This window comes from Micropterus dolomieu, linkage group LG12 (genome assembly GCF_021292245.1).
Source record: "Micropterus dolomieu isolate WLL.071019.BEF.003 ecotype Adirondacks linkage group LG12, ASM2129224v1, whole genome shotgun sequence".
NCBI lineage: Eukaryota > Metazoa > Chordata > Actinopteri > Centrarchiformes > Centrarchidae > Micropterus > Micropterus dolomieu.
Window position 1 is genome coordinate 9,054,440 of NC_060161.1, and position 23,085 is coordinate 9,077,524.

At 42.0% G+C, this 23,085-nt stretch overlaps 3 protein-coding genes across 3 annotated transcripts in view; 2 read left to right on the forward strand and 1 right to left on the reverse strand.

Moving 5' to 3' along the window:
* Positions 1-468: 468 nt before the first annotated feature.
* On the reverse strand, positions 469-12,512 carry zcchc4 (zinc finger, CCHC domain containing 4). The gene is made up of 13 exons (XM_046065945.1): positions 12,319-12,512; positions 11,693-11,811; positions 11,514-11,596; positions 11,022-11,294; positions 10,057-10,137; positions 5,137-5,209; positions 4,911-5,061; positions 3,911-4,011; positions 2,810-2,931; positions 1,218-1,293; positions 1,073-1,124; positions 791-938; positions 469-666 (listed from the first exon to the last, which is right to left on the reverse strand). The coding sequence occupies exons 1-13, from the start codon at positions 12,398-12,400 to the stop codon at positions 543-545; spliced, it is 1,485 nt and encodes a 494-aa protein (XP_045921901.1). The 5' UTR covers positions 12,401-12,512; the 3' UTR covers positions 469-542.
* On the forward strand, positions 6,641-8,656 carry si:dkey-219e21.4 (tripartite motif-containing protein 14). The gene is made up of 4 exons (XM_046065946.1): positions 6,641-6,976; positions 7,068-7,087; positions 7,173-7,303; positions 7,489-8,656. Exons 1-4 carry the CDS (start codon positions 6,755-6,757, stop codon positions 8,082-8,084), a joined length of 969 nt encoding a protein of 322 aa, XP_045921902.1. The 5' UTR covers positions 6,641-6,754; the 3' UTR covers positions 8,085-8,656.
* Positions 12,513-14,241: 1,729 nt separating the features above from the next.
* Positions 14,242-23,085, forward strand: part of ablim2 (actin binding LIM protein family, member 2) — a 101,157-nt gene continuing 92,313 nt past the window's right edge. Inside the window, exon 1 of the mRNA XM_046065948.1 lies at positions 14,242-14,512. Within this exon, the coding sequence (XP_045921904.1) occupies positions 14,500-14,512 (13 nt within the window). The 5' untranslated portion in view covers positions 14,242-14,499. The remainder of the gene's footprint in view (positions 14,513-23,085) is intronic.

The window sequence follows — 23,085 nt, forward strand, 5'->3', positions numbered from 1 at the left end:
AATAATCTTAGAATCTGCTTATAGAGATCAATTTGACCCCGACAGACGCGCTCGCTAGATTAGAATATTGTAGTTATTATTATACAGAGGTGCAACTTTAATGATGAATTATATCATTCCCTCCTCATTTAAGCCCCTTCACATACACTGAGATATAACAATTGACAAAAGAATTCTTTTCTCAAGGTCCACTTACTAGATTCTTTCGAGAGCTTTCCATTGTCTAAAATGAATACTAATGATGCTATGTCTGCTGGATGTGTAAATACAGTAGACAAGTTTACTAACAAAACAGCTGCAACAACTTTATACGGTCATAATATAAAATATATTTTTTACTTTCATCTAAATACATATACTACAAACTGGGAGGTTACTTTCATTAGATTAAGAAAGGCTGCCACATAAAGAAAAACGTACCAACTTTGGGTGTCCATGCATTAAAATGAAAAAAAGAAATAGTGGAAGTTCTCTTTTTATATTACTTCTTTTTATTCATTTGAGTTTAAAACACTCTGCTTGAGATTGCACAGCTGCTGACTTCACACAGACAGAGCAGCCATCTTCTTAGCTCTGCGAGCTGCTCCAGACTTCCTCTTAGCTTTAGGCTTGAAGAGGGGATGACGGGAGATATTTTTACCTCCACTCTTGGCATTGGACCGATGACTGGAGGGGGGCAAGACAAAGACAGGCGCAGGGGAGCAAGTTAACACATGCAAATATTGAATGCTATATTTGTTGGCGCAGGGAAAAGCTTGAACCCGTGACAGGACCTGTTCTGTGAGCTCACCTGCTGATCCTGTGCGTGTCTTTGAGAGGGCAGGCCTTGCGTTTGTGCTCCAGGCTGCCGCAGTTGAAGCAGCCCTCCTTTCCTTGACCGTGTCCACATGGGTGGTCTGGGAGAGCACAGCGGCCACAGGACTGGCAGTGTCTCCAGGCTTGGAGGGAAAAATGTAATAAATACACACTTTAATGAAACACCAAAGGTAAAATAGTGATGTGAAGGACTTTTGTTAGTGGTGTGTTAGTTACTACTGTATCTGTGTAAGTGATTCTGTACACATTTACGTACATGGTTTCACACATTTCTCACATGTTGAGCAGTGCTTCCATTCTCTGCCGTCCTGCAGAGACAGACAAAACAGAAGTCATGTATAACATGTGCCTTAATTGGAGTTAGCAAATCTAATGAACATACAGTAGTTGTGGTTTTGTACCTTGGATGGGCAGACATTGCACTTAGCACAGTGCCTGTTGAGGGACCAGACGAATCTCTGACATACAGAGCAAAATCTAACAGGAAAAGGAGAAGATACACCACCTTTAAATACACAACTTCAACACAGAATTCATGTGAACCGTGTGGTTCGAGCTACAATACATGAGTTCCACCCAAACGTGTCCCTGATATGCTCGGTCAGATTATTTATATATTCTTTGGTCACATAACGAACGCCTGGTTTACAGTAAGTCATAACTTTAACTTACAGTTTTTAGTTTGAGTAAACCTCATGTAGGTTCATGTAATAAACAGGGCTGAAACTATTCCTCGATTACTAAAAATCATTCCAATTATTTGCATCGTAGCTTCGTTTTATCCACAACTATATACACAGCACAGTGTTTTGCACGGATGATCATTACAGTTGCACATCAAGATTTTTCTTTTGAGATTGTTCATTTTAAAGATACGTGTCTGATTTTCTCGTTTGCATATTTACTATTTTTCTTTAAAAAAAAAAGAAAGTATTTCTTAAACGATTACTCGATTAACAGCTATAATAATCAGGAGAATACTCTAACTAAAATAATCAACAGCTGAAGCTAGGGCTGGACAATAAAACAACACTTATTATGCCAATTTAACAAATGTTCAATTAATATTTAATAAATGTATCACTTAATTTACTACTATTTTATTTTAATTTTATGTTGACAAAGATTTTATCATAATTATTTTGAATGTTCTACCTCAGTTTTGTAAAGTGTTTGTGGTTCAAACTCTTCTTTATGGTCAGAACTCGATGCCAATTTACCATCAGGTTTCTTCAACTTTCACTCAGGAGCCAAAATCTGCCTTTAAACTGGAAAGAAATAACGATTTCATACTTATTGTGATAATTATCGATATCGAAAGATATGAAACTTTTTATCGTGATAACATTTTTGGCCTAATGCAGCCCTAGTTAATACATTTAACGCTGTTGTGTCTAAGAAATTTGGCTAGTTTTGTTTAATGAACAAAAGAGCTGAGAAAAAAAAGGCATATCTTCCTCAAAGGTATCAAAAACATATCATTTTCATATAACAAATGAAGCTAATGGTATTGTACTGTCACAGTAATGAACAATTTACAACCACACACACGATATAATTCTAAAACCATTTGAATATGAGAAGGATGCTGCTACATGTAGATTAATGCTACTCTTGAGTATCAGTGCATGCTATTTCAAATAGATTTGCCAGATGTATTTACAAAAAAAATGCCTAATTTTCTTTGTATTGGTTCCTAAACATTTTCAAAGCAGATCCTGAGCGTCTGATGCTGCCACAGTAAATAAATGAACTGATGTTCTGTTTCTATAACCAAACAAGTATAACAAGGACCCAATAACCTTGATTGTTACAGAATTGTGTTAGTACATATCTTGGTCACATTACACAAATGGTGACACTATTTCTATGTTACCTCAAACATGGCATTTCATTGTTGCCATGTATCAAATAGATTGACAGTGATATACGTGTCAGGCGATTATTTCAGCCGATATGTCGGTCAGGCTCTAGATCAGAGCTGTGTTGATACCTGTAGCCCTCCTCTTTGGGCAGGACAACTTCTCTGGGTGGAATATTAGTGAAGAGTCTGACAGGAGACTGCTTCCTGCCAGTCTTCCCGTGTTTATACAGAGGATGGTTGTCATAATCCACCTGGTTGGAAACAAACAAATATTTATTGTTTATAGTCCACAAGGAAACATGTAGCCTCTAAAAGAAGCACAGCCTGTACCTTATAGTCTAATCACAGAAATCCACTGCTGGTCGTCACATTCATCTATGAATCACCGTGCTACTGCTCCCGCCCAACAAGCGTTACACCATATTACGCTCATTTTCAGGTTCATCATTTTATTTCAGGGTTGTACCAGAACAGGTTTAACATGGTTTCATTTTCAAAAAAATCATACTGCACATTGCTGCAGCTCCCCTTTCCACCTTGTGTGTTGAGCGCTCTGTTTTAGCTACGGAGTGAAGCATCTCACTTCTATATCTTTGTTGGGAGATGCATATGTGCAGTACCTATGAAAAGGACTACTAGCCAATCAGAAGCAGAGTGGGGCATGTCCTGACAAGCAAGGTAGTGGGATTCAAAACAAAGCTGCTCCTGCCGATATGTGATCATGATCATGTACACGTTCCCAAACAGCTTCGTAAACTAGACTAAAGCAAGAGTTTCACAGTGTGAAGTTATTAATCTGTAACAAATTTATCTTTCATTCGTAACGTTTTAACTGTCCACTGGTATCTAAGGTTGACGTGTTGTCACTGTGTGTGCTACAGCTCAGTGTGTTTCTCCACCAGTGTTTTTGAGGGTGTGGGGACAAGGCGAGCATTGTGACGCGTGTTACAAAGTGATGCAGAGAGGTTATGGAAGTAAAGGCTGGACTAATATCTAGCTGTCTTCAGGCAGTTCAGGAGCAGTGTTTTCTGCGGGAGATGGGAACACCCTTTGGGAAGGACTTTGGGCTTTTTCACTTTAGTCTGTGGATCAGGAATCAAAATGAAAAATAAGTTGCTGGAGATTTACAATTAAATCTCACAGACACTGTGCTGCAGTAAATCTCTAAAGCTCTTCAATCTCGTAATAATTTCTTAATCAATGGCTGAAAGTTATGCACTCTCAGTATACCTGGTAGTCCAGCATGGTGAATGAAGGGAAACACTCCAGGATGCGAGGCTCAAAGAAATATGGGAAGATCCACATCATGGGCATGTCAGCGTTACTGCTGTCTGCACACAGAAACACATGGACGATAGCTTCAAACACCGGACTTGGGGTTCCTAATTTAAAATTGAAGTAGCAGAATCATTCATATATTTTGTTTTTTGATGCAAGTTGCTGGTATGACAGGTTAAAGCTGCATTAAAGGTTCAGTGTGTACGTTTTACTGGCATCTAGTGGTGAGTGTTGCTAATTGTAACCAACGACTTGCTCACCCCTCCCTTTGCAAGCGCGTAGGAAAAGCTACGGTTGGCGACATGCTCCGACCGCTCGTGCTAAATAAAATGTATGGACCTCCATTTGTCCAAATTTCACTTCTCTAGTTACTTCTAATAAACCAGACTACTTCTTCTCCCTTCTTTGTCGTACATATTCAACATAGTGACGAAACGCACTCTGAAGAGCAGTTTGTCCATTTGGGCTACTGTAGAAACGTGTAAGAGGACCCGTGGTGTATGTAGACAGAAATGTCTCATTCTAAGGTAATAAAAACAAAAGGTTTATTATGTAAGGTCTTTATAAACCACTGAAAACATAGTTATGGATATTATATTGCATTTCTGTCAATAGATCCTCCTAAATATTACACACTGAACCTTTAATCAACATTTTCATATGAACAATGGATCAAATGTGTAAAGTAAAAAGGGGCCACTTGTAGTGACAAACTCTCATCTCTACAGTGTTTTAGCCTCTTTCAGTTTATTGTTTTATGGCCCACAGCTTTACTGTTTGGTTCACTGCTCTCGCGGGGTATGGATCTGTGGTTGCGGGCTTCCTACTGCCCCCAGTAAACTTCCTCTTGTGGAACAACAAAGACTAGAACTAAATATGCCAGGGAACTGAGCAGTCATACAAAATATCTGACAAATATAAAAAGGACGTGAACCTCCACAATGACACTAACCAGCACTCTGCAGCTTCCTCCATGTCTGCGAGATCAGAGAGAAACTATTGGCCAGAGGTTTCACCAGGCCACCGAACGGAGGGTCAGCCACCATCACCACCTTCTCCCCGTCACATTCTCTGAGGAAGGCCTGCACAGAGGCACTGGAAGCCTGACAAGAGACAAATCCTTATTATAGAGAACTGGAAATAAAACATGTAAAAAGAGATGTTTTTATAACTCTTACCTCTCCATCAAAAAAGTGATGGTTGAACATGTTGTAGTGACAGAATTCATCCTGGTTGTAGAACTGAGCGTATCTGAAACATTATGAAGACATCATGTTAGTCAGCATTTATTCAAAGATTCTACATTCAGACAACCTTCAAATGCAAACAGATTGTCTCTTATGCTTCTGTGTCCTTTGCCTAATAACAGCTGGCTAGAAAACAAGAGCAAGTTTAAACCTATCTACTGTACATACACACAATGGTGGCCAACACTGAGTGGATCCTGGGGTGTGTATCCAGGTAACGATGAGGTGTCTGCAGGCTGAAGCTTGTAACACAGGAACACACCCTCTCTGCTCTTCTACCCAGCACATTCTTTACAGAAACAAACTGCAGAGACACTGCACCAAGAGACCTCGGGTAAGAACTGCTATTTATTAATGCTTAATATTATTTAGTCTGCATTTGACTATGCATTACAGATATACTGCTCTTACAGCATGTGGAGTCCTAAAGGTTGATTCTCCACTAAACAGGAAACTGTCTTAGAAAGCTGCTAAAACGACTAACGATAAATCTGCGGAGGAAATGAGCCCATGTCCTGGACAGGGTTTTTGCAAAAAAACTTGGCATGGATTCCGAACAGACTGGTTACTCTACAGCTAAAGCAAATCCACAGAAAATACTTTAAACTGAGTAAAAAGGGGGAAATCTCTCAGGCAGAGGTTTAATATATGTGTGTGTGTGTGTGTGTGTGTGTGTGTGTGTGTGTGTGTGTGTGTGTGTGTGTGTGTCGTTTTGTTCACATCTCAGAAATGGCAGAAAAAGAGGCATTATCTGTTGGTAATGGACAGGCGTCAGAGGCTCAGTCAGCACAGAGTGGTCTGGCGCCGCCCTCTGCAGGCAGCCACGGTGTACTGCGGGACGGCCCGAGCTTCACCCCACTGGGCCCCAGCGGTGACGGGGTTGTTCAGCCGTTCCCGCGTTCTCCAAAACTACAGAGGAAGATAGCCAAAGCTGCACAGCTCTCTGAGGTAAACGAGAGCGCGGTGAAGCGCGTTTATTTTCACATAACAACCTCAACAGCACAGACTCCAAGTCAGAGATGACTTGTTCTAAGTACTTCAAGTGAGGATGTAAAGAAACAGGCCAATGAGGTTCACATCTTCTTGAGCCAGAGCACGCCGCTGGTATTAAACCCCGCTGATGTAAAAACACTGTAACTGGGTGTACATGTGTGAAACACGAAAGACAAAAGGAGATGGTCTATATCCAAACATGAAATTAAGTGTCAGTTGCAGGCCTACTGTTAGCCTTTCACTAATCTCTCGCGTGCTCTGGCTAACTGGCTGTAACTCTCTACCTTGCAGGAGCAGCTATCCAGACGTGTGGAGGAGCTGAAGGCCGAGAGATCCAAGACTGAGGCTCACATCCAGTCTCTGAAGAAACGCAAGGCAGATCTGTGTGTAAGTATGGGACCAGTTCCTCACACAACCAAACACACATCAGACCACTATCAAGGAGGACTGCAAACAGGTCGGTGTTTGCAGTCATACATACAGTAAATAAAATCCTTTGGTGTGTATCTGGCCTTCATGCGCTCCATGTTCCTCCCTGAAGAGGAGCACAGAGGTGATGAAGCAGCAGGTTCGAGAGCGCTTCGAGAACATGCGATGTGTCCTGAAACATGACGAGCAGGCTGTCATCGACTCCCTGGAGCTGGACCTGAAACGGACCAGGACCAAACTGGACCAGGTTCTTAGGGACTGGAAAAAACACCAGGACCAGGTCACTAAGAGCATCAGCAGCATCCAGAGAGCGCTGAGCAAGAGCCCGGCGACTGAGCACGACGCGAAGGTCCGCTTCAACAGCTGCGCACTAAAACTGTTTAAACATCCAGTAACTGTACAGGCTTTTAATCACTACCTCTGTTTGTCTCTTCCTAAAGGCCCAGTCTGTGAATCTGAGGTGAAACACTGCACCATCAGAGGTAAAGTTTTCAGCTCTGTTTCACAACTCTGTTTCGTTATAATCTATGTGATCACTCTTCCAGTTCTAAGAAGCCCGAGGCCTCTGAGAAGGAAATCCGACTGGATGAGGAGAGATTTGAAAAGCTCCTTAAAAGTTTATCCTCCCTCTGCAAACTACTGAAAGCTCAGCTACAGAGGAAGACTCTTCTGTTAGGTACGTTATTTCTACATCATACCAATCCCTTCCACCAGCTAACTCTGTCTGGGCAGCAGGGTGTCACTGTGAGTAACGTCAGGTTAGAATAATCTAAGTGTCTAGCTTTATCTATTTATTGTTTTGAGGTGTGGCAAAGGTCAAAATGTCATCTACAAATATAAGGATTCTGCGTTTGATTTCAGATTCATCCCCCATGGTGATTGACAGGCAGACGTGCCATAGCCTGGTGACGGTGACCCCAGAGGGGCTGAGCATGTCCTTCTCAGGCTCTGCCCATTCAGCCCCGGAGCATCCCCTTCAGTTTGATAAGGTCTGCTGCGCCCTGGGCTTGGCTCCTGTCACAGCCGCTCAGAGTTACTGGGAGGTCAACGTCCGCTGCTGCTCTGCCTGGGCTGTGGGCGTGGCTTACGCCAGCCTGGTGAGGAAGGGCCGAGACAAGGGTGCCAAATTGGGCCGCAACAGGAACTCGTGGTGCGTGGAGCTTCGTAACGGCCATCTTTCTGCTTGGCACAACGACCGGCGTATGGTGTGCCAGGGCGGGCAAACGCCGCTGGGAAAGGTTGGAGTGTGGGTGAATTATGACAAGGGCCAGCTGATGTTCTACGACGCGGACACCATGGTTGTCCTACAGAGGTTCTCTGCAGCCGTGACGCCGGTGTTTGACAGGGCTCATCAACATTTCACCGAGCCCCTGTACCCCGCTATACGCTTCCTGAGACCCCCAGAGAAGCAGATATGGCCCAATCACGTGGAACTCTGTCACCTCAACACTCTGTGATACTGCAGGCACGCACCACAGACAGGCATGTGCACTCTATCTGAATGTCTTGAGCTAGGATGGGGCAGAACCACCGCTGTATAGGAAAGGGGTGCGCTGGATTTATAACGAGACAAAACCAGAGCATCACTGCAAAACAGAATGCAGCACTATAATTGTTTGATCTCCATTATCCTGTTTTCACAATTGTTGGAAGCCTAAATAAAATTTGATAAATTGCATAGCCCTATGCTCAACCGGGTGCTTCTGCTTGAGGTGGTGAAAGTTTGTTGCATTGCCCACTTTGCTGTTGTAGTCTGCTTGCACTTCTTACATATTACCATGGTTTGTTGTACACCTGCTCTTATGTATCATTAAAAATGATATGGATATATGATAGGCGGCACGGTGGTGCAGTGGTTAGCACTGTCGCCTCATAGCAAGAAGGTTGCCCCGGCCTTTCTATGTTGAGTTTGCACGTTCTCCCCGTGTTGCGTGGGTTCTCTCCGGGTGCTCCACCGTCCAAAGACATGCGGACAAGGTTAATTGGTGACCCTAAATTGCCTTTAGGTGTGAATGTGAGCATGAGTGGTTGTTCGTCTATGTGTGGCCCTGCGATGGACTGGCGACCTGTCCAGGGTGTACCCCGCCTTTCGCCCGATGCCAGCTGGGATTGGCTCCAGCCCCCCACGACCCTGTACGCAGGATAAGCGGTTGATGATGGATGGATGGATGGATATATGGTGAACCATATCATATGGCAGACCCCTACAAATGATGATGTGTGCAGACAATTCACGGTTCGTTATGTACATCTGTTTTGAAGTCACGGTTCGGTTTATTTTTGGTACAGTAAATGGAAAAAATGCTAACATGAATTTGCTGGTTGTTTATTTTGGACTTTTAAAATTAGTTTAAACAAACTTAAAGTTAACATAATAAAATATATCTATATATCGCTCTCATTATACAGCATTTCCCACAGATTGACAGCGTAACTGTGGCGGGGGAGGGGGTAGCAGTCGTCTGTCACAGGTGTTATACCGAATTTTGCATGCCTGCCGAATTGTATGAAAATGCATTAAAGTTCTGCTTTTAAACACTATACTATTCTTTTTTGGGTTGAATGAATAGTGTGAATGAATAGTGTTATATGATCATTATATATTTTATGAACGTTAAAAATCGTTAATATATTATTACACTTAGTAAAAGTACCATTTCTTGAGATTCAGCAAAAACACGTGGCGTTCAAACAGCAAAGTGTCCTAAAAGGACCTTAAGAAGTTTTTTTTAAGAAGAATTTTACACACACACACACACACACACACACACACACACACACACACACACACACACACACCCCCCCTCAAAGTACTATCAAGTTCTCCACTAAATAAAATATTTTCAAAACAATATAATAAAATAACTGGATCGCAGTGCAGCTTTATCGATCCCAACTTGTAGGCCTGGTCAGATTAAAAAAAAAACATAATTAATATCTTTTCCGAAGTCGGAAGTGAAGTGCACTCTAAAGTCTGTTTAACTGCACTTCACTCACTTTTTTCCCTTGTAGTAGTGATGTCACATTCGTGTGGTACCATTTCAAATGAGTGAATGCATGTTTGACGTGATGCCAGAAACATACCCGATCACTCCTGAGCCGTGTCAGCACACTGCTTTCTTTTGTATTTCACTAGGAATCCCAAGTGTTTCCAAACAGGAGACCTTAATGATCTGGGAAGGTATTGAAGCTCTGGCTTCTCTGCACTGGCCATGAAGCTAGCTAGCGAGAGGCAGGGCTGAAGCAGACGTTTTGGCTGAAGTGCTAGGCGGAGATTTGGTCCACCATGTTCGTGTGGAAACTCGGAACTGACATATGTTCCGCACACATCCGTTTCAAATCGGTCCGGTATGAATACATGTACCGTTAGACCCCTAGTGCAGACCTTTCCTTCCATGTATATATGCCATTAAATGAGAACACACTAACCTGAAGTCAATGTCCAGCAGTAGACTCTTCATTGGCTCATGTTTCTGCTCCAGGTTTCGCAACTTGATCAGCTCCTGGAGTCTGGCACAAACAGCAACAATCACTGACTGAATATAAAATAAAAACGGATTCCTAACAGTGTTTAAATTCTCAGTTGACCATTTTGTGACTGTAGGTGACACTAGACAAATTTATTAAAGTTATATTAGAAGTATTGTGTATTTTCTCTAAAATGTTATCGTTGCTATGGTGAAAAAAACCCTCCAAACTTGCATTTAGACCATAACAGGTCAAATGAATTTAATTTCTTAAAAGGCCATTTTTCCTCGTTTTCATGGGTCGCTTTCACCGTTATGAGAGCCAGTCCGCACCACTCACCCCGCAAAAATAAGCGTTAATACACCAGCCAAACTCGACCCCAAAACCTCCAGCTTTATACATTATAGCAGGGCCTAGATCAACTGTCAGGACTGACTCCTCTCCTCTCCTGGGTGCTGATCCTGCGGCTGTAGCAGTTAGAGAGCTCTCTGTGTTTGAGAGCGTGGCAGAGAGAGGGGAAGAGAAGGTGAACTACTGCAGACAATGCCGTCCAGTAAGCTTACCCGAACCTGCAGGTCGGGGGTCAAAGTGCATCACTAGTCACACATCACTTTTTGTTCCTGTCTCTTTCCTGTTTCCTGTCACAACAGCTGACATCAACAAAGTCATAGACTTATTGATTGGGCAGTTTTGGTGATGTCATCCGGCCTCATCAGCACTACTACCTATTTGTCAAGTCTTTGAGTGACACATATGAAACTCTAAAACTCAACCCCGACCAAAAGAAAGAACAAAACACTTGGCTAGATAGTACTGGTGGAAAGAGAGAAGATCTGGGTGAACTGACCCTTTAAGACAAGATGGCCGGCCATCATTTAAACAAATGTTCTTCTATCAGCAACGTCAAATTCATTAATCTCCCTCACCTCGGCGTGCCCACACACAGCAACTTCCTGTATCCCAGACCAGCCAGAGTGTCCAGCAGAAAGTGGGAGCTGCGGTCAGTGAACAGGTACTGGGCGTTGCTCTTCTTGTTGTCCAGGGGACGCAGCAGCGCGCTGGGCCTCCTCAGCTGGGCCGCGGTGACGGCCGTGGATCTGTGAGAGGAGTGGGCCTCGAGCTCTCCCGGCAGGAGCAGAATCTGGCAGTCCTGGCAGAACTTCTTCTCATCCAGTGGGAGGGAGACAAACTTTCTAAACCTGAGATACAAATCACAGACCTTTCAGGATCTGCCTGTTAATAGGCTCACTTTTCGAAAGGCAACTTAACATTTCAACCATTTATATCCTGTTGAAAGTCTGCTTGTGGTAAATCAAGCTCATAATGTTGTCTATAGAGACAATAAAAGCAAACCATGTAGATAATATGTGTTGCCTTAGTATACTTCCTGGCTTCCTGACAGGCTGCAGACCTCTTACCTGCTACAGTACTCCTGATGGGTGAACGGGGGTCTCTTTGACTGGTTCTCTGCTTCTCTGGCCAAACGCCTGGCCTCTGACACCTGCAAAGCAAATTAATTAAAATGTCAGAGTTCAGAGGATCAATCGGGTATCAGAACTGTTGTTGTGAGTGACAATTAGAATTCCAGCCAGCCTACCTTTTCCTCTTCCCACTGGAAAAAGTTGCAGTCTTTTCTGTCTCTACTGGCCGAGCAAGCATAAAACCTCCTGCCTTTCTCTCCTCCTTTGCTCACTTTCTCAAATAACAAGGCTGGACCTGGCAAAACACATGAGAAAGTGTTGTTATTCGTTTAGAAACTGCTCTGGTCCTTCCCTGACACTGAGAACAGTTACAATTTACACAACACAAACAAACACTCACAGCATAACGTTCATTTGTAGACATTTACGGGGTTAGGCAGTTAAAAGGCGAGAGTGTATTTGCAACATAGGTAAATATTAGGTAGATATTTTATTCCCACTAACGTACTTCTGTCACAATAACGTTGACTTAACGTCAGACCCGGATGGCTTAGAGCGTAACGCAATTTCAGTTGATATTTTACTGCGACACTTGCTGTTCTGCGTTGCATCTGTACGCCGAATACATTAAAATATATTACTCATTCGTATAATATCGTGAATATAAATGTCTCAAGTGTTTACATGCACAAAAACGCAAAGCAACTTTGAGCTACAGACTTTCCTAACGCAGTTTGGTGTTGCGTTTATCACAGTCTAACCACTACGGTTGTCCAGTAACGTTAAATTAACTGTTACTTACCGTGCAGACAACATGGCGCTGGTTTATCGCCGTCTGGAAGAATGACCTCTATTCCAAAACTGTCGTCGTTTGCCTCGGCCATATCGGTGCCGGTAAGGTTACACAGTTAGTGAACGTTACACTAAACTTTTTAACACGAGACTCTAGCCTAAACAGGTGGACGTCCTAACGTTTCTTGTCGCGCGGATAAGACGTCACGAGCTTGTTGTCGCAGTAACAGCTAATTGGCCATAAATCAGAGCCAGATTCTGTTGTGTATAATTCTGATATTTAGCGCTTTAATTTCAACCAAACGGTGCATTTATGTTGTGTTTGGGGACATGCATATTATTATTATCATTACATTTGAATTTCAATAACTATTTGTGTTTTATTGTGGATTTCATGTTTTCCTTGGAGAAGCTTTATCCATGCGCCTCCTCTAAAATAAAGGGGGACAAGCCCCAGTTGATAGAAAGTGCTTGAAATCAAAGAAAATAATAGTGATATAGCCTAGCTCTGTTCTGTGTTATTCAGCGCTGTCATTTTCTTCCTCACTTGTTTTAAAAACAAAACAACAAAAAACACTGACCCAGTTGAAACTGCAGTTCTGTCACAGCCAGTCTCTTTCACAGTGCATTTTCTTTACATTAGACGGTCTTGTAGTCCAAAGTCAGCAGCACTCTGCTCATGAGAATGGGTGTTTTCTTTCTTAAATACTACAATTCCCACATATGCTGCGCCACCAGCGCAGTGGATGCTCTGTTCGGGAGCAGTCTGCTGGATGCTGAATCAAAACACAGACGGGATGTTACTGTTACCTAACATTAGACAGGAAGCGTTGAAATCATTCCTCCAAAGTAAAAACATTAAGGTTGTGGAATGGAAACGTTAGCTTGTGTGGAAGGTAACAGCAATCTCTTAACTTTAACTGATTTCTTATTTTTGATTTTGCTAGTAATGATAATTGCCTAAGCCACAGGTAATGATGCATATTTAGTGGATTCACATTAGTTTTTCCAAATCAGTAGGCCTATATGTGCGATTGTGTATTCAGTTTTGCAGCTCTGTAACTGAAAGCATACACACCATGCAGGTGCATATAGGTGTATATTGTACGTTGTATATATTAATTTTAGCTGGAAAAGAAATTGTGATCAAGGCTGGATTAGCAAGCAAAACACACCAGGGGCCCAAAATGTTCAATTTTAGGCTATTGCATGTCAGTTGGTTTATGTTATTTGATTGTTTGACAATTTACGCCACTATAGTAAAATATAAAAAAGTCACTTATTACATCATTACCTATTGTTTTGAGCTCATTTTGCGAAACAGCCCTGTCTTAAAATATAGATTAAATCCATCTGACTAGTAAATCTCATGAAGCTGCTCTGAAGCTATTTGCTCTTCCTTGGCAGATGGAGACGCACATTTGTCATGGAAAGTTAGATGTTCACATTTCCATTCTGAGCTCATTAACTAGCAATCACCTGTCACTTATTAAGTGAATCACTTCAATTGAATTGCCATAGGAGTAGCTATTGGTTGGTTTGGGGATCTTAAGGCTTGATATCATTTGATATCTGTTTTCATATTTAATTTGATTGAATATGACCAAGGATAGGAATTTCTTCCAAATAAAAGTATGAATATTCTTTATTTTTACTTTACTTAACACAGTTCTAAATAGGGTACATAATTGGCTTGGTGGTATTGATATTTATGATTCCCAGACGTTGCCTAAATAAGTTTGACCAGATAGGGAAAACTTAAACAATAGAAGGGGAGAACTGAAGCCTGCAGATTTTGCTGCGCAGATGCCTAAAATATCCTCAGATAGTTGCCGGACTCGGCTTTTATTTTGAAATGTCACACCGGAAACTCGACTTACTCTTCCATCCAGCTTAACTGTTGTCGCGTTTCTCCTCTGTGCGCCCACACCCAACCTGCACCGTCCTCCGTACAGAGGCAGCGCAGCGCTGCAGTGTGTGCAGGACATTGTCTTCTCAGTGCGGCTGTGTCGGGACATCTCTGCGGCCTCAGCAGCCAGGGCCAGCCCGGATCTCTGCAGCACTCCCGGGTGAACACTTGCCTGCATTCATTCTGCTGCCTGGCACCGAGGCACCATCCATGTACTGTCAGTGTGGATAGTGGCTTATTTACTGTGCACCATCTGACGGGAGGACACATCTGACTGGCACCATGAGCAGCACTGGTAAGACCATTTTCATTGTAGGTTGCACGGGATCCAGTCTAGTCCCAATAACGTTAACTTTAAATATTCCTGTAGGGATTCCTATGAGCTGTGTAGATCAATGCTGAGTCTTTGGTAGCTCTGCTCTAATTCACACAACCCCACCCCCCCGTGTATAATGTGTAGGCTATATTATTCATTTAAAATGTGTTACAATAACCTCAAATTTGTCCCTGTGAAAATGAATGTCATGTGGGCTAATTAGACAGGATGCAGAAACGCCCACAGTGGGTTTGGTGGCTCTTTTCATCATGTTGCTCTGCAGTCAGTCCTGGTTTAAAGAGGCATTGTTGTGGTGTATTACAGCAGGCCTGGCTCCTGGCGGGCTGCTGTCACACCTGGCTTTGTCCCTGAGGAGGATTCAGCAAATGCAACACAAGGCAGGTGTTCATTTCAGGCCTGTGTCCTGCCAAGTCCTGTAGCAGGAGAACTGCACTGTAATGAATACATGTAATGCTTCAGCCGACACAAAGACCTTCTGAGTTTGGGCTGTAGTTGTAAATAAAATGTCATAATGGATAAAATCCAAATTCTAGATGGAGGCACATCTACATACATGTTTGAATGTTTGTGTGTTCGCTAGTTAATAACAACAATCTGTGGTCAGTCTTATGTGTGAATGAAGAAGCTTAGTACTAAGGTTATGAGATCACATTTTGGACACGGCAGGTCTTTTTCAAGGAACCTTAGGGGTCACCTCATCGGTACTAGCACCATACTATCCAGAGATGTCAGAAACTGAAATTAAGATTTATGACAATGCGCCTCCTAAAAAGTTTGTTTTTCTGTCCAGATGAACTCTTATTCACATATAGCCACTACACTATATAGTTCTTATCAGGCTCCTAATCCTTCGTAATCCAGCTCCTCAAAACAGAAAGCAGGGATGGTTTCTATGGATCTGTGCTCTGCAGCACTGCTGGAGCTGTTAATGAGAGTGCTGCAGTTTGTCTGGGAGTCGAGACGGAAGGCGAAATTCATTGGCACACGGCTGTAAAGTGCAATCGAAGGGCCATCGTTTGTCTGGGACTTTGTCTCCCCTCTTTGCAGAAGGCTGACCTTTTAACTTTTGCAGAATGTTGGCTGGATGTGTGAGTGGACGTGAGCATGAAAATTCATTTTAGATCTCTACCTGCGTGTGATGACAGCTGGTCTCCACATGTAGGGGCAAGCTGCTCCTGATAAACAGTGTGTGTGTGTGTGTGTGTGTGTGTGTGTGTGTGTGTCGAGCGAGAATTGAATTTGAAAGAAAATAAGAAGTAAAGTAAGTAAGCACACTTTATTTTTATAGCGCTTTTTCACAAGGATAAGCCACAAAGTGCTTTACAAAAGTGGCATATAAGAAAAAAATCCCAGGAAATGAAGTGACCACATGTGGGCATCAGCCTGTAAACATGTACAGTAATTATACAGTGGTGGTTCACATGTAGAGCTGGTTCTCTACCTAATATCTCTCTGCAGCAGGGGTTTCAATTACAAGTGATGCAGGGAACAAAGGTTACATGGACTTTTAAATAACTTCTGTTTTGGTGATTGATCATCTCACTGGGTTGGGGCATTTGTGCTTTGGCATTGTTTTCTTTTATTGTGTCGAGTTTAGGGGGAGACACACCGGAACTTCCCATCCTTTCCAGTCCTGACCATCGGTTTCCTGTGCCCTCCTGGTCCTGTGACCTTATCCTGTCCCAGTCTTGTCCCGATCGTGTCCCAATTGTCTCTCGATCAAATAGTCACACTTCACTCCACAGTGAAATGACTTTGGCAGAAAAAAAGGAAAACATAAATTATTTATTTTTCTTGTCGACTTCTGGAGCTGGCTTTTTGCAATTCAGCCTGATTGTGACAACATAATGGAATTGTCCTGCTATCCTACCAGAACCGGTAGGAAGTCGGTCAAATGATCAAACTTGAGGCTTCTAGTATAAATTATGTTCTGAATTATGTACTAAAAATGCATCTGCAGTCTGTTTTCCTCATCCATCCTGATCAGTACAACACAAAGTAATTTGTCCTGGCATCTGATCCCGATCCTATGGGATTCTTGGATAAAAAGAAGAAGAAAGAAGAAAAAAAATGCTAAGAAAACTGAGATCCGCGTTTACAGGCAGTGTGGTTGTTTAGTGCCACCTGTATTTGACATTGTTTACCTGGTCAAACCACAGGCGTGGTGCGCTGGAGTTTAAATAAATCTCTTAGAACAGGCTTGGCATGAACACACCCTGAGCAGCAGTACAATCAATCTGCAGAACAGTCATTCTTTCAATTCCAGAAAAATATAATTAACTCTATCTTTGGTTTACCTCTATCCATGCAGCAGCAAAAGGTTAAAGAGTTACAATAGATTACACTGTTAACTGGATGTGTGTTTAGTTCCTAGGTATCTCCTAAGCTGACACACATCGACAGCACTGAGTCCCTTCACCACAGGGATTAGTTATCAGTGACTAATAGGGATGGATGATGGTAGAATAGCCTGTTAATTCCAGCTCAGATTACTGCCACAGGTCACATAAAGAGAGGTCTGATCAATACTGTTTCCCAAGCTGTTATTCTGCCTGTTTGCGTACAGTTGAACCTAACGGTGGGAACCTGCTGACTCTTTGGTGATATCCTCACGACTGGTTCTTTAGGGGAAGACAGCTGGGATCAGTGTAGCATATATTCAATCTATCGGCTGTACAGCCCTGTGGCTTTGCGCAAAGATTCTGTAGGAAAAAACAATGATGAGAAGTGTCCACTCAACACACGCCACGCTACTCTTTCATCAAGTCAAGTCAGTTTTATCCAGATAGCCCAATATGACAGTTGATCCACTTTTTGTTTTCCTGAGACCAGACTATTCAACCCGACTGGTACTACCGAATTTAAGACCCAAAACCCAACCCAAGTTCTGGAGCTATATTTTTTTAATAATATACATTTGAACATAACTGAACCCAAACCTTACCCCAGCCTGAAGCTTTACACAATAAAACTGTCCAAACCTGACACAAAATCCAATTCTTTGTCAGGATCCAAGCTTCCTACCTGTACAAAAACCCCGTGCTCACCAACTGTACCTGAACCAGTTCTATGGTCAGAAACGCTCTATAGAAGTCCTGGGTCAAGAAATAGGCACTTCCCAAATATTGTTGTTTTTACTGTCCGTTTCTGTTTCTGTACATAACTATACAACATGTTAATCAGTGAGCTTTACAGTTGTTGATAGGTGAATTTTTGAATTGGACAGAGCCGTGATAGCTACTTCCATCTGCTTTCAGTCTTTATGCTAGCTTGGCTAACCACGTCCTGGCTCCAGCTTTGTACTGAACACCTAGCCCTGAGATTGATGTTACTAATTGTGTAAAGGTTACGGCTGGTGTTATTCGTAGTGCTCTTACTAACAACAAATCCAAATCAAAGTTCAAACCCAACAACAAATTATTGTTGCAAACATTTAGATGAATGTTTTAGAACATTTCAAAATCCTTGACTAAGAGAAAAACACATTTTGGTACCAGCTATGAACCACGAACTCTTGGTTAACTACTAGCTAGACAGCAACTACACCCACCCACAAACACACACACACACACACACACACACATATGATTATCTTTTGGCAGTTGTCACACTGTTGCAGCTGGTTCCCTCTGACTCTGTGCTGTTAAATTAATTTGTGTCACAAGTCTCGCAGCAGTGTGCAGGAGTTTTGTGCTGAAAGGCATGTGCCTCCAGGGTGTGTGTGTGTGTGTGTGTGTGTGCTTTTCTGTGTGTTCTCTGTCAAGACTGATGATATGTGTGTTTACATATGTGCAGTTTGTGCTTGACAAAGTGTTTGTGGAGGAGAGACCATACAGTAGAAAGAGAAAGGGGAAAATACTGGAGAATTAGCAAGAATGTGCTAATATCTATAGATAACACAGGAGGATCTTTGTGTGTGTGTGTGTGTGTGTGTGTGGTTTTATCAAGTCCAGGCTGATAGCCAATGCTCCATCTGGATTATATGTAGTGGGTTGGCAGTTTTTTTAGTTACTGTATATATGTATTACTTTACAGAATTCATGAATACCACACTAGTTATCTATGTCTTCCCATAGGAATGGGAAAGGATCAGCAATAGCTCATGATTGGGACTGTAACTAAAGATTTTAATAATCTATTGTATATTAATCTGTTAATCATGTGATCATTATCAGTTAATACCAAAATAATAACATTTTCATTTATATAAAACAAAAGACTGTTTTCATCATGTGATTGTTTACTTAACCCCAATCTTTTCAACAATAATGATATGATTAGTTTGGATCGGTTAGTGTCAGGATTCTCTAAATAAATTTTTATAAAGGTTTGACACAACAGTCCACTTGCTTGTTCTTTTTCATCCTGTGATTATGGCCACCAGATGTAGTGGAAAGTTCTGGAAAAATTTCCAGTAAGTGGACTTTGTGCTTGGAATGTTTTGTTAAACTCCAAGGTTGGCACTGAACGTTCGGCCTGTGCGGTGCTAACTGAGGCGAGGCACGAGTTGAGGGTGTTTCAACTTGAGTCAAATGCTTAAATGTAAGTCGCTTTGGATAAAAGTGTCTGCCAAATGAGTAAATGTAATGTTAGTGATAGTGGGCAACTGAGTCTCTGAGGCACTGGGCAGCAGTGACTCAGTGGTGCTGGGCAGCAAAGGCTGGTGACCTGAGTGCAGACTGGTGGCTACTAGCAGACTTGTTGCTAGCAGGCCAGAATGCAGGCAGATTGCTAGGTAGATTTGCTAAGGAAGCCCGTGCCCCACTCAGGTATATGATCACTCAGCCAAGGCTTTGAGGGTCAAAAACACATGAGCAGACTATAAGGCAAACCCATCCAAATGGGCACAGAAAAGAATCAAAAGAAGTCCAACAGAACAGGATGAATATCCGAAGACACAGAGAAACACTAGGGAAAGGCTGGTATGCTTGACATCAAGACGAAGACAAACCCACCACAAACAAGGGGAACATAGGGACATGCAGAAGAGAGGGGAGGATAACTAGACACAGGTGAAACTAACTAGGGCAAGGGAGACAGTCAAAAAGGCTAGAAAACACACAAAGGCAGGAGGTAAAGTAATACAAGACATATATGAAGGATTCAAAATAAAACAGGAAATAACCCAAAACAATGACTGTTGGCATAGAGGTTGCTGGCTAGCTTATTGCTAACATACATACAGTTGGGACGTTGGCTGTTTGGGGCAAGTAAACTAATACGAAAAAGACACTAGAATTCAAGATAATCGCTGATTTGTTGTAGGGCTGGCCCGAATGTAATTTTTTTGAGCTTCGACGCTTAGATAGTAGCCTAATAGACGGGTTTCTTGTATACAAACACTACTGGATGCGCGCGCAGCCAGGTGCAAAAGCGCTTCGGTAGCCGGTCAGAAGAATGTAGTCATCCGCTGGGATCAACGTAGATTACGCATTGTTTGTAAATTCTTGTTGACTTAATAATAAACTGCCATTTCAGAGATGGATCTGTTTGTTTGTGTTTCATATCGCATATTAATATAAGATGTTTGACTGCGCTGCAGGTTAGCGAAACTGGACGTAATGTTGTCAGCTGCTAGCCAAAAAGCTAAAAGGAGAACGAGGGGGAGAAGCGCTCTTTCCACAGCTGTAAATACTGCCATTAGGCTTAACGGAGCTGTGTCACACTCAGAGATGCAAAGAACATGGTCTTCCGTAAACGTTGTGTGACCATCAAAAAAAGCTTTCAACCCCTAACAATTTTGTTTGTTTGAAACTTAGCCTGTAGAGAGAAACTCTGGCAGCTAACGTTACTGCCAGTGAAGCATTCACTCGGCAGGAGAGAGTGGCGTTAAACAATGTTTTGTGTTTTGTAAAAGCACTGAATACTTCTCTTATAAATGGACGTGCAAAACACTAACGTTAGTTCAAAAGTCGAGACACTTGCTTAATTGTTTGTCGAGACACTTGCTTAATTGTTTGTCGAGACACTTGCTTAATTGTTCTCAGACAGTGGCATTAAAAAACGCTATGTGCTTCGTAAAAATCATCCTCATTGATGCTGTTATGAATACAAGATCAGTTAAAATGTCGGGAGAGACGTGCTTTGTTTTTTAATTATTTTTTAATAGCCTATACCCATAGCCTATATGATGCAGCCTCTCAGACCAGAGGATGCTGCATCATATGTTTTCAGTTCGGCTGCTTGTTGCCTCCTCAGGTTAAAAAGTGGATTCATATCTAAAATACGCTGCTAAACAGGTTTCCCATCACTTTTAAGAATGGGGTACGGTGGTTGAAAGTCATTGTAACGGAACGAGTAACCTGACTATTTACTTTTAATACCCAGTAATAAGTTAAGTAATATTATTACTTTTTAAATGAGTAATAAGTAAAAAGTTAGTCATTACAATTTCTGAGCTAGCCGTTTAAACTGTTGTGCCACGAGGACAGGATGCTGCTTTCTGCCCCCTGGTTGCGCGCGCATCTCGGTGATGACGTTGCACAGAGCAGGTCCAGAGCAGAATCCGGGAATAGTTTAGTGTTTCCGGTAGCGGAACTAAATCTAATACGTTATTATGCAAAATTGACTTTTAACTTTAATTATAGCGACAAAATGCTCTTCTTCTACAATCGGCCTAATATAATTAGGCTGATTTAAATGCGTTCATTGTTTTGCTGTTTGTCTCCAGCCTACAGTTTACTGATTAATTTTAAAATGTAGGAAATTTGACTGTTTTTGATCTGTAATGAAATTAAGCAATTGTAAAATGAATAAACTCCATAACTTCCACACTACTGCAGTCATCACTCAGTTCCACACAGCTGAGGGCTTGATTTCATATTGAAATATTCGAATATTCGGGTCCAACCCTAATTTGTAGTAAAGATGCCAAAACATTCACTGCAGACATTTTGACTTGTCATAGTAGGTAAAGAAAACTGTTGCTAATAACATTAACAAAGGCTCTGTGCCCAGGAAAACCATGACAGTGTGACAGTGAGTCAGCTAGTTTCTCTAGCTGTTTTAGTCGTGCTCTTGCTGCTTATAGTGGTGGCCAAGCACTGCTGAATGATACAGTAAAATGAACAGTGCACCACAAACTGGTGGGCAGATCCAGACTGCAGTCAGGCTGACAACACACCTCTTCTTACTGGGATAAATACTGGCTGACCTCACTGGTGCTAAGCTGCTGCACTGTGGCAACACACACACACACACACACGGAAGCAATTAACCCTGCAATGTGGTGTGGGTTTGTGACATTTCCCAGCAGCTTGCTGTTTTACATGGGCCTCTGATACAGGCAGGAATGGCATGCTGTTTGTCCTACGTGCCTGAATAGTTTGGTCACATCACAGCTTTCGAAGAATATGATGTTTTTGGATAATACTGTAATTATATTATAATATAACAATATGTATGATTGAATGTCATCATTCATCAGTTCATCATGGGACACAAACTCAAAAGTGAAAGTGAAAGAATAATAAACAGTATGTTTACCCAGTTAGCTTATGTTCCATTTACCAAAGTCAGAGGAGAATTTTCATGTGTGCACAAAGATGTTGGTGTGTTTAGCCTTGCTTAGCTAAAATGAAGCAGGGGAAAATGCTAGCCTAGCTCAATCAAAAGCAAGAAAGGACCCTTAATATGTGTATCACAAGTGAATTGAATGAAAAAGAAATGGAAAATATTTCATTTAAAAAAAACTTAGGTTTTCCTATTGCAGATTACTGTTCTGCAAAGATCTGTCCATTGAGTCATACTTTATTCATTCCTCCCTGCATACCTCACAGCTCCAGCATGACGCATGGAACTTCCTGTTAAGTCTGCTGCTTTTCTTCTGTGTTGAACATGCTGAGTGTGTGACATTTAGGCGTGATGGCAGCCATCAAGGTCAGCCATACATTTTACAGTGAATTACAGCACACAGAGTTACAGGCTGTGTTCGTGCAGATGTAGCATGTAAATAACTGCAGCCATGTAGTTAAATGAACATTATAAGGGAACTGCGCATGTTATTCTTAATAGGAAAGCATGTAAAAAGCCAAGGGATCAGCGAGTGTAGCAACTGAGCACCAAAAGCAAGCTTGAGTTATTTTATTATCGCTAAGGAATTTATGTGACAAAAGTTTCACTGTCTCTGTAGTTTTCTTAACTCTTCATTATTTGGATACGCTATTTGCTGTTTGCTTAAACTGTTAACTGCACAAATATTGTATGCGTAATGAGACAGTCTACTCTCTGCTGAACCAAATTGCCCCTTACTTTTTGTGTTTGCCCATGCAGGACAGCAGCTAGCAATTTAAATGAGTAGTGGGATTCTAGTGGCTGGTCTAGCCACAGCAAAACCTAGCGAGATGCTGGTAGGGAGATGAGGATTTCCTTTGCCTGTTTTACTGTTTAAGCCTGCATCTTTACACAAATTTGGGGAAACACCAAGAGAATGTGTTTTAGTAGTATGTCGCACCCTATCATATGCAGATGCTGTTTTGGATAATTCTGTAAAACCCTGGATTAGGGCTTGACGATACGGCCAAAAATGTTAT

Bases quoted from the DNA above. Each gene is read 5' to 3' on its own strand.
- zcchc4 (XM_046065945.1), bottom strand. From the start codon at position 12,400: ATGGCCGAGGCAAACGACGACAGTTTTGGAATAGAGGTCATTCTTCCA. The intron at 4,012-4,910 runs GTTAGTGTCATT...TTCTGTGTGCAG, and splicing joins GAGGAAGCTGCAGAGTGCTG to ACAGCAGTAACGCTGACATG. The intron at 2,932-3,910 runs GTATACTGAGAG...GTTTCCAACCAG, and splicing joins TCACCATGCTGGACTACCAG to GTGGATTATGACAACCATCC.
- si:dkey-219e21.4 (XM_046065946.1), top strand. From the start codon at position 6,755: ATGAAGCAGCAGGTTCGAGAGCGCTTCGAGAACATGCGATGTGTCCTG. The intron at 6,977-7,067 runs GTCCGCTTCAAC...CTCTTCCTAAAG, and splicing joins CGACTGAGCACGACGCGAAG to GCCCAGTCTGTGAATCTGAG. The intron at 7,304-7,488 runs GTACGTTATTTC...GTTTGATTTCAG, and splicing joins GAGGAAGACTCTTCTGTTAG to ATTCATCCCCCATGGTGATT.